Source organism: Lonchura striata, chromosome 1 (assembly GCF_050655825.1).
Source record: "Lonchura striata isolate lonStrDom1 chromosome 1, ASM5065582v1, whole genome shotgun sequence".
Classification (NCBI taxonomy): domain Eukaryota; kingdom Metazoa; phylum Chordata; class Aves; order Passeriformes; family Estrildidae; genus Lonchura; species Lonchura striata.
The window spans coordinates 41214434-41229542 of NC_140703.1; the positions used below are offsets into that span (position 1 = coordinate 41214434).

Sequence of the window (15109 nt, forward strand, 5' to 3'; positions counted from 1 at the left end):
CAGAGCAGCAGGCTTTAGAGGAGTGAAAACTCCTCTAAATTCAATATTTAGATACACATAATGAGAAATAAGGTCCTGCTCATTGGCATTAGACAAAATGACTGTCATCCTCCTGGTGGCAAAAAAACCTTCTAGCAAAGTGTAAGAATTGGCTCCAGATGGTGCCTTTGTGTTTAGCACTTGAAAATATGGATTTGACAGCCAGGCCACCAGTCACAGTATCCTGTTGTCTCAAACTGAGACACCTGCCCACTCCTAAAGAGCTGAAGAGCAAATTGTAATGTAGAACAATGCTGTGTTACCTGTAAATCTCCAAAGTCAGTGCCTTCACAGGCCAGTAGCCAGTACCAAAGGTTGTATATTTTTTAAAAAACTTGAAATTGAGCATGTATCCTTTTGAGAAAGGAAATTGAGGATATGTTGGGTAACTATTGCCCTTCCAGGTTCCTGATGAGTGGTACTTTGGTACTCACTGCTCATGCAGTGAGGTGCCTTTTTCAAGCTGACTTACAGTTTTTTGCAATGGTCTAAGTGGGTCACATTGTCCTTTTGAAGGGGAGAAGTTTCTGAAGGCAGGACCTTCACAGGGGAAGCTGTCCTTGGCTGCAGAAAATGCCTTCTTTCCCAGGGCATCCCCAAGGAATGGTGTCACTGTGTTGGGGACTCCCTTTCCCCAGGATGTCTTGCTGCACGAGAGGCAGCTCTTCACTGCAGGAAAGCAGACATCTCCTTACACAGTTGGGTAATTCAGATTGCAGATGCCTTGTGCATTTTGAGTAGTGTGAGAGATGATTGCCTGGGCATGTCAACTGTGAATGTCAGAGACTTTCCCCCCAGTTTCTGTGAATCTGAATAACACAGCTTCATGGAAGAGGTCAAAGGCCTCATCTTTTATGTATGTGTCAGCCTCCATTTTAATATCCTCCTTCAGAGAGTCTATTTATACTTCTCTGCTGGCATGCATCTTATTTTCTTGGTTGGGCTACAATTTTATATACATATATTTATACTTGAAGTATTTCCTGTTTTTTGCAGAAAGACTGGAGACAGCCAATAGGCAGCTGGCCAGCAGAGACTTCGATGGGCACGAGGATAAGGCAACAGAGGGCCTTTATGCTGCTCAGAGTGAGTACTGTGCTGAGCTGTTTGGACAATGCATATATATATATATATATATATATATATATATATATATACACAGATATACATGCACACTTATATACATAGTGGAGTGGAGGTGCATACTTTGCTATTAATTGTTATCCTGCTTGTGGCTTGGTTTTACTCAGCTAATTCATCACACAGTCTTGTTTAAGCTGCAGACTGGATTGTTTAGGATAGGGTTTTTTCTCTCTGAGCACCAGAACCAGGCAGTGGGAATTAATGGTAACACAACTTAGCTTATTTTTGATAAATATTTATCTGAAAATGCAAAGTCTTGCTTGCAGAGGTAATCTCTAAAGATGCATGCTTTTTAGAGAAGCCAGATTCTTCTCTTGGCTGGGAAGAGCACAGAACAAGCTCTGCTGACTAGTTGACTGTTTGACTAACAGCAGAAAGAGCGGAACTCAACCATGCTTTTTACAAAGGACTGAAGTGACAAAGATTTTACAGCTTCTATTGCTATGGAAACATGCATTTCCAATGCACTGTAGGCTCCCATAATGACTGGCTGTAGCACTGCTGGTTTCCCATGCCATGCACTGATATGTGTATGACCATCCAACCTGTGCAGCTGGATGCTATGTGGCAGTGTGTGGCTTCTTTTGTATCCTACATCTCCAGCATGCTTCCAGAAGGGCTTGGCCACCTGGAAGCTGTGCAGTATCTTGTGAGCTGAAATCCTAGTGAAGCTCATTGCTGTGTACAGCTCATCCTTCTATTTTATCGCATCAAGAGCTTCCTTGGAAGATGACCTACGACTGCAGTGGAGAACCATCCATCTCATTAGCATTGCAGAGTTTGGTACTGTTCAACATGCCTCACCACCAGCCCTGTAATGTCCAGCAGCTGCTCCAAATGCTGAAGAGCCTTCTCCTGGCTCCCACCAGCAGTGATGATGCCAGCACAGCCGATTGTTTAGTACATGTCTGCACAAACCAAAAAAGAAGCCAGTGATCTTTTCCATGACACTTAGCTTTGCTGTAATAGCAGATGGCATAAAGGTGTGTAGGTACTGCTGCAAATCCAATGGGATGATCTCCTAAGGAATGGCATTGCTGTATAGATCTTGTCATCCTCGGGAAGAGTTCAAATGGGATAAGCTGCTCAGTAGAAATTGGAGACTGGGATTTGTTCTCTTCATGTAGAGACAGCCTGGCAGTGTTGCTATATGTTATTAGCTACAAGGAGGAGTTAAATCCCCAATATGGACTCGGTTTGAGTTCTTTTCCAGTACATAAACATGCTTCATGCTTCTAGTGGTAAATATATAGCAGTGAAACTGTGTTGTGCACTCAGCATATTGCTGCAATCAATTCACAGCTTACAAACAAATATAGCCTTTCGGATCCTATCACATAAGGTCTGGATGCTTGGAGTGTCTCCTGGCTAGGCCAGCGAGCTAAATGTTACTAATGCAATGCAGAGTGCTTCCAAGAATAGAAAAATGGGCACATGTAAAGCAGGTCCTCTTCAGTCACGTTCTTTGGGCTGCTGGGACATGCACAGTACTGACCTCGATATCAGAGTGTCTTACCTAAAATGCCCCTCTCAGAGCCCATAAAAGGTTCTGCTTGGAAATCCTCTGTTGCTGACTGCATTTATACACTGATGTTTGTGTGTGTCTGAGTCTTCCACTGGGGCAGACCATGACTGGGGTTTGGTTGTACTTCACTGCTGACCTGAGGGTTTTTGCAAGCACAGTTTGTATCTTCCTCATGTCTTTTAATGGGACACACAGGCAAGAAACTGATAAGGAAACTGAATTTTAACACTGAGATTGAAATAGTCTTTTTAGAAGAAGAGAAAATGGTTTGTTTTGAAGGTGATGTTTTGGTTTTATTTCTAAGAGTAGCAGGTTATTAAGTAAATGAAGGTTAGTAAATGCAAATCTTAATTTTCATTAGGAAAGCAAAAGCAGATTTCTAGTCCCTATGTTTTTGGAAGACAGATGGGAAATATGACCCAAGTTATATAAGAAGACTCCGACATCAGCAGTTTTCTAGAAGTTGTCATTTTTAAGCCACTCTGGTGATGAGCTGAGGAAAGAAAGATTCCTGAGGCTGGTAATACTGCATACCAATTTTTCAATGGTGAAACTCCAGTACTGGGAAAAACTCCCTGAGAAAGAAATCTGGCAAGGCAGGATGTTCAAGGATCATTTCTCAGTTCCTCACAGAGATTTCCATTAGCAGTGCAACAGTGCAGATCAGTCATGCACTCTGAGATGGAGACTGCAGGTGACAAAAAAAAATCTTATTCTTTGCAATAGTAATAGACAAAGCCAGGCCACATGCCTCTAAGTACTGAGTGATAGGCAGGGCTGGAAAATACTCACACTGTATTAGTTTAAAGATAATTATGTGATGTTTTGTCAGGGAAAAGGATTTTCTTAAGGAAAGCCATGAAGCAGTGACTGATGAAGGCATATGAGCCCATACAGGCAAGAGAAGAGACACTTTGGAGGACACTGAAAGATGCTATGGAAAGGAGGAGGCAGAAGATTGAGGATGGTTTCAAGGGCACAGGGCTGAGAGAAAGCTTACACAGTCATGTCTTGGGAAAAATATGCTTTGATGGAGTGTGAGTGTGAGAAAAATGAGGTTTGGTGGAGTGTGTTTTTTGGGGATTTCTGAACTGTGGGAGCACTGTTCTTTCAGGTGTCTGAGACAGACTGAGGTCTGTGCCCATCCACATGGCTCTGCATCTGTTAGTGGGGGTACATGGACAGTTTCAGCAGTGTATTGATAGAGCCTTATGCTTTGTGGGAGTGTTCACTTCATGTGCCATGAACCTGTGCATATATCTTTGTCCCAAATATCCCAGGCAAAGAAATGTTCCCATTTCCAGACAGGAAATAATCTGCATTGCTGCTCCAGGCCTCCCTTGGCCAGTCTTTGTCAGCATCAAACCACAGCTGCAGAGGACTGACTGCGGCTTGGACAGATGGACAGTAGCTCTGGAGCAACTCCTCTAGAGGGAAATGTCTGGGCCTGGCAACTTGGCCCTATTTACTGTGTAGAGGATTTAGTAAAGCTGTGGAAAACCTTCTTCTGTTTGGCTACTTGGTGTAAATACCTATTCATTTATTTTGCTTATTATTGTGGGGTGGATACCAGCTGCTGAAAGGTCTTCAGAGCAGGCAACAAGGTCCTGTTCTCATTTCAGATTCCTTCTGACAGTCAGTGTCAGTCTGGGGAGGTTGTTGGAGCATGAGGGCCCATACTGCTCTTGATCCCCTGTCTCACAGCCTTGGCTGTTTGGGAAGATTGTGCCACTGGAGTTGGCTGGGACATGGCTTGATCTAGGTGAGCAGAAGAGATGACTCTTGTGCCCCATCCTGGTACATCAGCTGGTCTGAGGGTGACTGGCAGCAGCTGCCATGGCATACACTCGTGACCAGGGTGGCGGATGGCAGAGCTCCTCCACACACTTGCCATGTCAGGAACTGCAAGAGTGACAAGAGGCTGAAGAAGTCCCTCAGGTTTTCACTGAGGAAAGGCATGGTCACTGGAAAGCATTTGTGGAATTAACAGCTGTGAGTGAAGAGCCGCCACTGGGAAATGGAAACCTGCATAAGAGAAATTATTGGAAGTGCTGCAAGGGATGTGCTATGGGAGGCACTCTTGTTTGCAGGAAATCTCTTGCAGCCAAATGAGTCCCCGGCTGCTGTAATTTGATATGTTTTCTTCTGCCAGCAGTGGTAATTTTGAAGTAGCAAGGATTGTCTTTAAAATATGTCCATGTTACCATTCTGCAACATCATAGCAAGTCAAAAATCAGCTTGGGATATATTGAGATGGTCATTAAATTGGTCAAATATGTTGATACTCTGATATAATGTGTGCTAAGGTGCACATCTGAGTTACACTCAGTCTGTGTCATCTCATGCCTGTATCTTTTTGTCTAAAGTTTCCATTTCAAAGCAGATTCAAGATTTGTCTACTTTTGATGCACTTGCCCAGCCTGACAAGTCAGAAAGCCTGTTTGAGCAGTACTGAAGCAGCTTCCTTGCTTCAGTCCCTTTACCCAACGGGAATACAAGTGTAATATCCAGTGTGTGGGGGTACAGCAATCAGAGGCAGTCTGTAGAAAGCTGTGAGATTACAACTGTGAGCTGCAACAGTGAAGCCTTTTGGGAACTCTTCGTAATGGGCTATGGTAGTGACCCTGCAGAACATAGAAATAATTATTAGAGTCCTTTAGTTAAAAAGGTGTATGCAAAGGTAGTGCAGTAAAACAGTGTTTTCAGACTTTAAAGATACTTTGTTTGCACTTAAAGAGAATTTGAGGTGTGTTCAATTAAGTCCTTCATCACTAAAAATTAATGCAAGTAAAGAACTTACACAATGTACCTCTAGGATTTTACAGGATGAAGCTGGTATGAAGAAGTGTTGAGAGTCGTTCAGGAAATTTTTCTTGCCAGCTTTCTAGTGGTGATTATTTTGTGTATTTCTATATAATTTGTCCTCTTTTGGCAGGATAGAAAGCAACAGGGTAGGCTGAGGACTTCCCAAGTTCCATGAATGGAAGTTGAAAATGAAGATCCCAAGTCCTGTTTTGCTATGTTATCCCCATGTGTAATGTGAAACACGGGTTTCAAATCCAGAGCAGAGTATGTGTGGTCCCAGCATGAGGTGGTGGAGGGAAAGGCTGAAATAGCATTCGTCTTCCAGCTTCCTCACCCTCTAATGACATTAGCTCCCTGATAATTTGCCCAGATTTACACTTTTCTACAATACATACTAATGTTCCTGCTGGCTAATCTGATTGAAGCAAATATTTTTGCATCGAAGGAAGAGGTCTGCATCTCTACTATAAAATCCCTTACCAACAAGGGAAGAAGAAAGCCACCATCAACCCAAGATGGCTCATGGTGGCAGTCAGTGGTGCAGTGTCCACAGCATTCACTGAGTTTTGCCTGTGGGCTTTGCAGTGAACAGCATGATGGTATTGCTGCCAGGAGTTTTTATGAGGTGCTGAGTTCCTCCTTTTAGGATAAATGAGAAGACAGGTGGGTGGGTTTGGGCTCACCTTGCCCACTTTTGCCTTGTACACATGGCTCAGCTTGTGTACATCTCACCTTGCTGCAGGCACTTGCTGATGGTGTGTGAATTAAACCTAATTCTGTTCTCATCCCACCTCACATTAAGGAAGAATGTGACCCTGCTGGATGTAGTTCATGGAATGGCTTTGGCTCTGAGTTTTCTGACCCTGCTTGGGGGAAGGTGGATAGTTGGGCTTCCAGCTTGAGTGGTCACATGTAGGTGGCATGGACTTGATGTTTGGAGCAGACTTCCCCTGTTTCAGTGGTTTTGAAGCAATTTTTAACTTCAGTTAAAAAACAATAAAATATGTAATGCTATGTTTTAAAAATAAAAAATCAAAACAACATTTAATTGATACCAAGTAAATTTTTGGAGGAAAATTTCCTTCCTAGAGGCTTTCCAAGTATCTATTTTTGTTGTCATTCAGAACAAAGGCCAGATTTTGAAATTTCAGATGTCATTGAAAGAAACCTCGATTCTCTGCTCACTCCAGTCGTTAACTGTTTGTGTTCTGGCATCAGGGATCCAGTGATTGGCCTGTGACACTCATGTTCCCAGAAATGGCTTCTCAGCACTGTTAGGGGAGAAGCAGATGGAGCCAAGCATTTCCCCAGGCAGCTTGCCAGCAAAGTCAGTGGTGGGCCTGAAATTTGTTGCTGAAGACAAAGATGTGAGCAGAGTTGACTGAATTTAGCCAGTTGTTTTTTTTTTTTTTTTTGATGTTGTTTTAAATCTTACCCAAAAAAGGGATGATTTTTCAGCTCAGAGGTTATCTACATGCTTTAGTCTCACTTGTGATGCTTAAAAGAAGGGGATCACTGGTCACTAGATCCTTAAGTCCTTCAAGTCTGGAAGGTCACCCAGGGCCCCCATAGGCCTGAAATGGCTCCCAGAGCCTTCCTTTTCTTTGCATGGTCAGAGGAAGTGTGTACAGAGGCCTCCTATCATATTCTTTGTTACTGTTTTACCCTCTTTCCATTTTCAGGCTGTCCAGCACAGATTTGTGTGTAGTATTTGGCTTCTTCAAATTTTCTGTATTTCATGATCTCTATGCTTGCCAGTAAAAAGCACAAGGCACAGCACAGCCCACATCCATGGGGCTGAGGTTTCTTGCCCATTACAGAAGGCAGCAGAATTGAAGCTGGCAGCTATAAGCAGTTTTGATGTAGGGTGTCATGTAAAAAAGGGGGAGTTGGTGCAAGCCAAATTTTTTCTAGGGGATGTGCTAGCAGTTCAGCAGGATGGAAAGCTGTGAGGCACTGCTGAGGGCCACAAACTCTGCTGGTGCAGAAGCAGCCCAAGCTGCCACTTGTCTCTGCTGCTGCTGTAAGGCTGGGCAGTGGGGGCTGAGCCCTGGCAGTAGAAGGTCCCTGCCCACTGTGTCTCAGCACTGTTGTAAAGGCCCTACTCGCTGCTGCTTTTCATAATTTTGGTTTTTCTAGGGAGGTGACAGCTTAGCTCCGGTGTGTGGCCTGGGGCCTGTGAGCTGTCCTCATGGAGTGGCTCTTGTCTTTCTTTCAGACAAAGAGAACTTGAAGGAGAAGGAGAAGTTGGAGATGGAGCTGGCAGCTGTGCGTTCAGCCAATGAGGACCAGCGGAGGCACATTGAAATCCTTGACCAGGCCCTAAACAATGCACAAGCCAAGGTTATCAAGCTGGAAGAGGAGGTGAGGCATGGACAATATTTGTGTGCTCTGAAGATAGACATGGCTTGTGGTTAGACCTTTCTCCATCCAAGTCCTGATTCTCTTTTACCCATAGAGTGATGGGTCTTCCTGTTTCCCTTGCACTTGCCCTTTTATAGAGAAAAAGTGTAGTTACACAATACTGAGCCAAACAAGCAAGCAAAGGACACCATAGATGTGTCTAGAGCAAAACCTTCAACACGTAACCAGGAACAAGATCAAATTCAACTAGCTGGTGGCTGAGGTAATGGTAGGATTTAACAGAAAAATTGAATAAAAAACGGACTACTCGCTGGCCTGGGACTGTGATAGAGACATGTGGTGTTAGTGCATCCCATTTTTCACTAAAGAATACCAGGAAGCTTTTGAGATGCACACAGCAACACAGCTGTGCAGGACTTTGGTAACTTCCTGTCTTAAAATATCTGGCTGATCTGGCTGGAAGCAGACTGACTGACTAGGATTTAGAGCTACAGGTTTTATTGGAGAGTTGAAGAGAACCTATCATACTGTGAGACCCAAGAAGTGCAAAAATCCTAATAAGTAATCATATAAGCCTGATAATGAAAATAGGTATTCAGATAGGAAGAGAAATCCCGTGCACAGGGTGCTCTTTAAACTGACAGACAGAACAATACCTAGTACTTGGAAGCTGAAACTAGGCAAATTGATAGTGGAAATAGTGCTGAGTTTTAACTATATCTAAGAGTGATATTATCAGTTCTCCATTACTGGTAAAGAAAGTCTCAATTTATTGTATTCCTTAAGGACCTTCAAATCAGAAGGTGTGGATCTAGTAACTAGTAGAAAGTCTGTGCATTCTAGCAGGTCAGGCAAAATTGTCAAAACAGGCCTTTTTGATCTTTCAGACCTCTAAAATCTCTGTTCCTGGGATCAACAGAGGGACAATGTTTTATGGGAGGTAAAAGGAACGTGATGTTTACTACCTAAGTGTCCAGATCACTGGTGGCAGGAAGGCTGTTGATGACCCTCTGCCCTAGCAGATTAGGTAGAGGGTCAGGCTCTGGCTCAGATTCTTGGCAGGATCTTGGGCAGCTCTGTTGCCTGTCAGAGCCTCATTTTCCACCTGCACCCTCTGCAGGGCTGGCCAGGGGAGTGGGGGATGCAAGGGATCTTGTGGGGAGCAGAGAAAGCCTTTCCCAAATACTTACAATTAACTTAAGTGCCATTCATTGTCTTGGAAAGATGGAGGGAGAATTGACCTCTGTGATTTTTGAATGTTTTTTATTGACAATAAAATGAGAGTGAGGCTTGTTAGGCTAACCAATGTTTACGTAGGGTCTGGAAGATTTAGACTGCTATATGTGAGTGTTGAAGACATTGCTGGTTTGTACCTGACCAGTGGCCCATTCTGACTACCTGTTTAGAAACATTTTAAAAACTCAGTTTCCTTGGATGGATACACTCAGCAGCAAGAAGACGATCACATTAAGTTTAACTGCTCCTTTGTTAGTTAGACTAAAGCCTGCTCAACATCTGGGTGTATTTGAGGCAGTCCCTTTGGGGTAGCTGCAGGAGCCAGCATATCTTTAATCTGTACATAATTCACTTGACACTCTTTGGCTGAAAGGCAACCTGAGGTTTTCTATTTGCATTTAATTATGAAGGGCTGAATAAAGGAATGGTTTAGGTGGCAATGCCTGCTTCTACACTCACGGCATCATGCAGGGCATGGGAATAAATAGTATTTAACTTGTGTCTGGTCCACAGACTGTCAGTGTGATACTGGCAGGTAATATTGACTTGCTGAGTAGAGACTAGTGAAGGCAGAAGCATTTATACAGTGATCTCCAGGCGGGTGGTTCAAGAACCCACCTTGTGCCTGCTGTGTTGTAGTAAATATGTTCGCAGCCTTAGGGCTCTAAGAGCTTGGCAGTAGTCAGGTTTTAGTCTAGTCATCCAACAGAAATGTGCCTCTGCTGGATCCTGGATTGTGGACTGGTAGAGCTGAGGAGAGGTTAGATGTTCCCCTCTAGGGAGCTCCTAACCTGCTCGGGGCATGGCAAGAGTTACGGGAGGTGGTAAATTCCTGCCTGGGGCACTGTAGGTATTACAGAGAGGTGTTAATCTCCTGCCTTCGGCATGGTAGATCTCAGAGGTGACAGAGATGAAAGTGATTCCTTGGTATTTGCCAGAGTATATCAGAGTTCTCAACCTGACAAACCCATGTTGATCTGCTACCTTTTAACTTATTTTTTTCATTCTAGGGGCAGTTCAAATGAATTTTAGCCCAGCTGCTGTGTTTTAATTGTTCAAGGCAGTGTCAGGCAGCTTGGGTGTAGTGCAGTTAATCTGAGGCTGCCAGCATGTGCCCAAGTTCCAGCACTCATTTTCCCTTTTGTCCTGTTTCATGGCTGAATCAGAGCACCTTTTCAACAGTCTCCAAAGTTTCTGGATCTTAATTAGACACTAGCAGAAGATAAGCTGCAGTGTTAAGCCTTTGTTTTAAACCAGGGATTTTTACTATAATTCAGAATATATTGAGGAAAACAAATTCAGTCAAATCAAAATGACTTATTATTGTTAACAGAGCTCCAGCTCATACACTGCTTTGTAAATCTGCCCAGATTTCTTCTACCACCAGCATGTAATTAACAACTTTTAAAATCAAGCCTCGAGAAATAAGCAGTAGCTGCTAAGTTGAATTAACATAAGATAGAATTCTGTATAAATCTGCATTATCCTGAGTGCCTGCTAGTAGAAGGATTTAATTCAAAATGTGTAGGTGGTATTATCACCTCATGTCATTTAGCAGACGGCTGCTGGAATCGTGCGTCTGTTCCATGCTTTGAATAGAAAACTGAATAATTGGAGAGGGCTCAGAAAGCAGCTGTTTTGGGATTTACTTGGGATCCAGAAGCTGATCTTTGCTGGGAAGAATTAAAGTAAAAAGTTGTCTGAGCTTTGGTCTATGCACATAAACATGAATCACTGAATGGTTACGATTAGAAGGGATGACGATGGGTCTTCTGGTCCAACCTCCTTGTTCAAGCAGCATCATCCAAGAGTACATGACACAAGATGGTGTCCAGATGGTTCTTGATTAGGCTGTACAGCCTCTCTGGTTAATCTGTTCCAGTGCTCAATCACCCACATAGTAAAGAACCCTCAGGTCCTTCTCTGCAGAGCTAGTTTCCAGCAGGTCAGCCCCCATCATGTACTGGAGTATGGGGTTATTTCTCCCCAGATGCAGGCTCTGCATTTGCGCCTGATGAATTTCAGAAGGTTCCTCTCTGCCCATCTCTCCAGCCTGTCGAGGTCCTTCTTGGAGTGCTGCACAGCCCTCTGGAGTATTGGCAACTCCTCCCAGCTTTGTGTCTGCAGGCAACTTGCTGAGGAGGCACCTGTGCCTTCACTCAAGTCATTGATTCATAGGTTTACAAAGCTGGGCCCAATACTGAACGTCGGTGGGCACCACTAGGGACAATCTCCAATCAGACCCTCTGCCTCCTGTGATCTGCTGTTCAGCCAATTCTTAATCCTCCTCACTGTCCACTCAACCATGGTTCCTGAGTTTACCCATGAGCATGTTGTGAGAGACAACATCGTGAGCCTTGCTGAAGTTGAAGTAGACAACTTCTCCCTTCTCTCTCCACTTCTCTCCCTTCATCCATCCAGGGATGGATCCAGGAATGGATGAAGAAGAGATTGCTATAGAGAGATTAAACATTGCTATTTAACATAAGAGGAGATAATGAGATGCAGTGTTTGGAGGCTGAAGCTGAGCAAATCAGGCTGAAAATATATAGTTAAGAGTAATTAACACTGAAACAATCTACTTAGAGTGATAGTGGATTCTTCATCTCTTGCAGTCTTTCATTCAAATCTCATATCTGTAGAATTCAATTGTTCAAACTGGAGTTACATTTCTAACCCACTCAGACCCACTTATCTTTACTCAGATTTATTTGCTTGGATGATCTCCTTTTAGCCTTAGCTCTTCTTCATCTTTGTTTTTCTAATCCCCAGGACAAGGGCAGTGTTCAGGCAAGTTTGCTGATCTAGTGAAGAAGTGAATTGTTTAATTAAATGCTTCTTGCTCTGGTAGATCACAGTCTGGAAACAGAACAAGAAGTAATTTGCTTAAATTGCATAAGAGAAAGTCAGATTAGGCATTGGGGTAAAAGTTTTCTGGCAGTAAAGGGAAATAAGCTGTGAAGTAGTTTGCAGGGATAGGTCATGTAATTCCTACCCCTGGGTGATTCTGTAAACAGCTTATACAGATACGTGCCAGGTTTTATGTACAGTTGATCTATTATGCAGCAGAAGGATAGATTGGTACCTCTTCAGTTGCCATCCAGTTTTGGGGTTTTTTGGAGTCTGTGTGTCTGTGAGGTGTTGGAGCTTAGTGTCACATGTCTCTGATTGTAGCCATCCCTCCCTTATGGATCCATGCTTCACTGGGCAACCCAAATTAATTTGAATGACAACATTTTATAATTTGTGTTTTAAATGCATTGATGATTTTTTTTTTGTTTGTTTATGAATCTACATGCAGAATAGAAAAGTCAGAATTGGCTTGAGAACCTCCCTATAAACTTATGAATGTGAGAACTGTCTTATTGCATATCTCCTGCAAAATTGTTTTTGAAGGCAGTGGTGGGTATGTGAGCATCGCCTCACCCACAAGGGCAGAGGTGTGTGAGTGTGAACTCTGGGGCCTAGAGGGCTGCTCCAAAGCCAAATTCTGACTGCTGTGATATAGATGGACCCTGCAGCATCTGGCAGGACATGGGAGAGCAGATGAGGTCTGCTGCCAAAGGGAGACCCTGGGGAAGCTCCCTAACCCTCTCTATCCATGCTGGTGTGGCTGGAGGTGACACAAACACCTTCTTACTACCAAAATAGCACTTTCAGCAAGAAGCCTCTACTGTGTGGGTCTTGCCAAGTCGTGAGCTCCTGAGGAATGCAGTTCTCCTGCTGCTGCCAGAGACCAGTGGGGTTTATAATCTCATTAATTTTCAGGGAAAGCCCAGGGAGCTGTAAGCATTACCCTAGATTGCAACAGGGCTAAGGAGGTCACTCTGCCAGTTGTTGGTGCCAGGCATTAGGGAGGTTTGTTTGGACCAAGTTATGCTTTTGTTGTGAGCAAGCCTGTATTTCACTTCACCTGTGACATGGATGGATTTAGGGTGACAAAAGAGGAATTTGTACCCCTTTCGGGGTATGCTGCTTGAGCAATCTCTGACTGTAAAACCCTGCATTGCAAAACCCTTGTGTCATGTTTAGCCCTTCAGTAATTGCATTATAGATGTAAAGAGGGCCTGGCTTTAGCTGCCAGGACATCCCATCTACTGATCACCATGGACAAGCCTGTGAGCATGACAGAGTAGGTGAAGTGCTTCTGTCTGCTGGCACTCTGCTTGTTCCACCTGTGTTGAGCAGGTGTGAAGAAAGAACCCCTCTGTCTGGGTGCAGGCAGTGTGCTGAGTGTCAGTAGTTAATAAAACCCACAGGGATTCCTCTTAACTGGGTCCATCCTGTGTATTTGCCCAAAGAGTACCCACCAACATGACAGTCTTGCTTAGAAATGGCCTGGGGGGTTCATAGTTAGCAGATCCCCAGTGGGCAGAAGATCTGGGGCAGCATTCCTTCCAAAAAGGTTAGCTGTGCCCCAGCAGTGCCAGCTGTGCACATTCCCTGCCCATCAAAGAGACACCATCCTCTCCCTAGAGAAACTCTTGGAAGCAAATGACCAAAGCCGTGCTCAAGCCCAGTGTGTGCAAGTGCATAGGGGCCCCAGCAGCCCAGGGAGGGGTACAGTGCCCTCCAGACTGCTGACCCCTGTGCCCCACAGCTGCGCAGGAAGCAGGCCTATGTGGAGAAGGTGGAAAAGCTGCAGCAGGCGCTGACACAGCTGCAGGCGGCCTGCGAGAAGAGGGAGCAGATGGAGCGGCGGCTGCGCACACGCCTGGAGCGAGAGCTGGACTCACTGAGGATGCAGCAGGTGAGGACGGGGTGATATGGGCAGGACCCCAGCACGGGGCCTTTGGTCTTGATTTGAACAGATGGTCACTTGCAACCCTGCCAGGTGACATCTTGTCTTTGGATTCGGGTTGTTGGGCTTTCCTCCTAAACGGTTCCTTTGGATAGGGTTGTTGATCACTGGAAGTGTTCAAAGTAATGTTCAAAGGATGGGGCTTTGAACTTGTGAAGTTTTCCCTGCCTGTGACAGGAGGGCTGGATTTAGATGATCTTTGAAGGTCCCTTGCAACACAAATCACTCTATCCTTCTTATTCCTGATCTTCAGCAGAGGATGAGGCCATTCTGCTGTGGGGCTCTGGATGCAGTTGAGCCCTGCCTGCTGCTAGGCTGAGATGTCCTGGCTCCCTTGCCCAACAGCAGGCAGGGGAAAATATCCTTCCATGTTTCTCTCCCTAGCAATGACAGATTGTGCAAAAACCAGCTCCACACAGAAGGAGGAAAGGTGTGGTACATGTGAGATTCACCCCAAAAATTTTAGCCAATGTTTCATTGAAAAGGCCAAGTGCGATGATGTGGGATCTGGTAGGAGCAAGATCTAGGCTTTTATTTGTTCTGTGCAAAGCTTGATGTATGTGGTTCACAGAAACTTCAATCCATGACAGATATGGAGCCAAGTGATGTCGTCTTCAGACAATAAATTATTTCTATATCAGTCCAGTCCAGAATGGGCTAGGAGTATAGCTTTGAATTTCTGTGTGTGTTCCCTTGTTTTTCGGCAGCCCTGTGTCCTTAGAGGGGTATTGCTATGCTTGTATTTTATGCACAGTTACTCCTTTGTTATAACACCTTCATCTGTAAGTCACAAAGTCCAGTCATCTTGAAAAGGAAAAAAAAAAAAAAATGAGGAGGTTGCAGGGAGAATTTCCAGGCTACAGCCTGCACCAAATGCCAAGTACATGGGCATTGGCCCTGGAGGAGAGTGAGCAGATATGCTAAATGTATCAAACTACAGCTTGGGGAAAAAACAGCAACACAGGCAAAGCATGATGCTCTTGGAATTCTTGAAGCACTCACTCATATCTGTCATCACACGCATCTGCTACTATAACCTTTCCTTATTTATAAGCCATTAGTGGACACCAAAGCAGCTGTTACACAGAGCTTGTGCTGCCAGAAAGCAGAGGGGCTGATCCTGCTGGCAGGATGCCATTGGGAAATAGCTCTACGGTCAGGGTCAGTGTCAGGGGTTTGCAGAGTCATGAGGCAGC

General features: G+C 44.4%; 1 protein-coding gene across 6 annotated transcripts in view; it reads left to right on the forward strand.

Moving 5' to 3' along the window:
* The window catches only part of AMOTL1 (angiomotin like 1), a 75302-nt gene that overhangs the window by 50091 nt on the left and 10102 nt on the right, over positions 1–15109 (forward strand). For all 6 annotated transcript variants that reach the window (XM_085575192.1, XM_085575197.1, XM_085575228.1 and 3 more), the window contains 3 exons: positions 1036–1125; positions 7731–7876; positions 13713–13862. In XM_085575192.1, coding sequence (XP_085431318.1) covers positions 1036–1125; positions 7731–7876; positions 13713–13862 — 386 coding nt within the window. The remainder of the gene's footprint in view (positions 1–1035; positions 1126–7730; positions 7877–13712; positions 13863–15109) is intronic.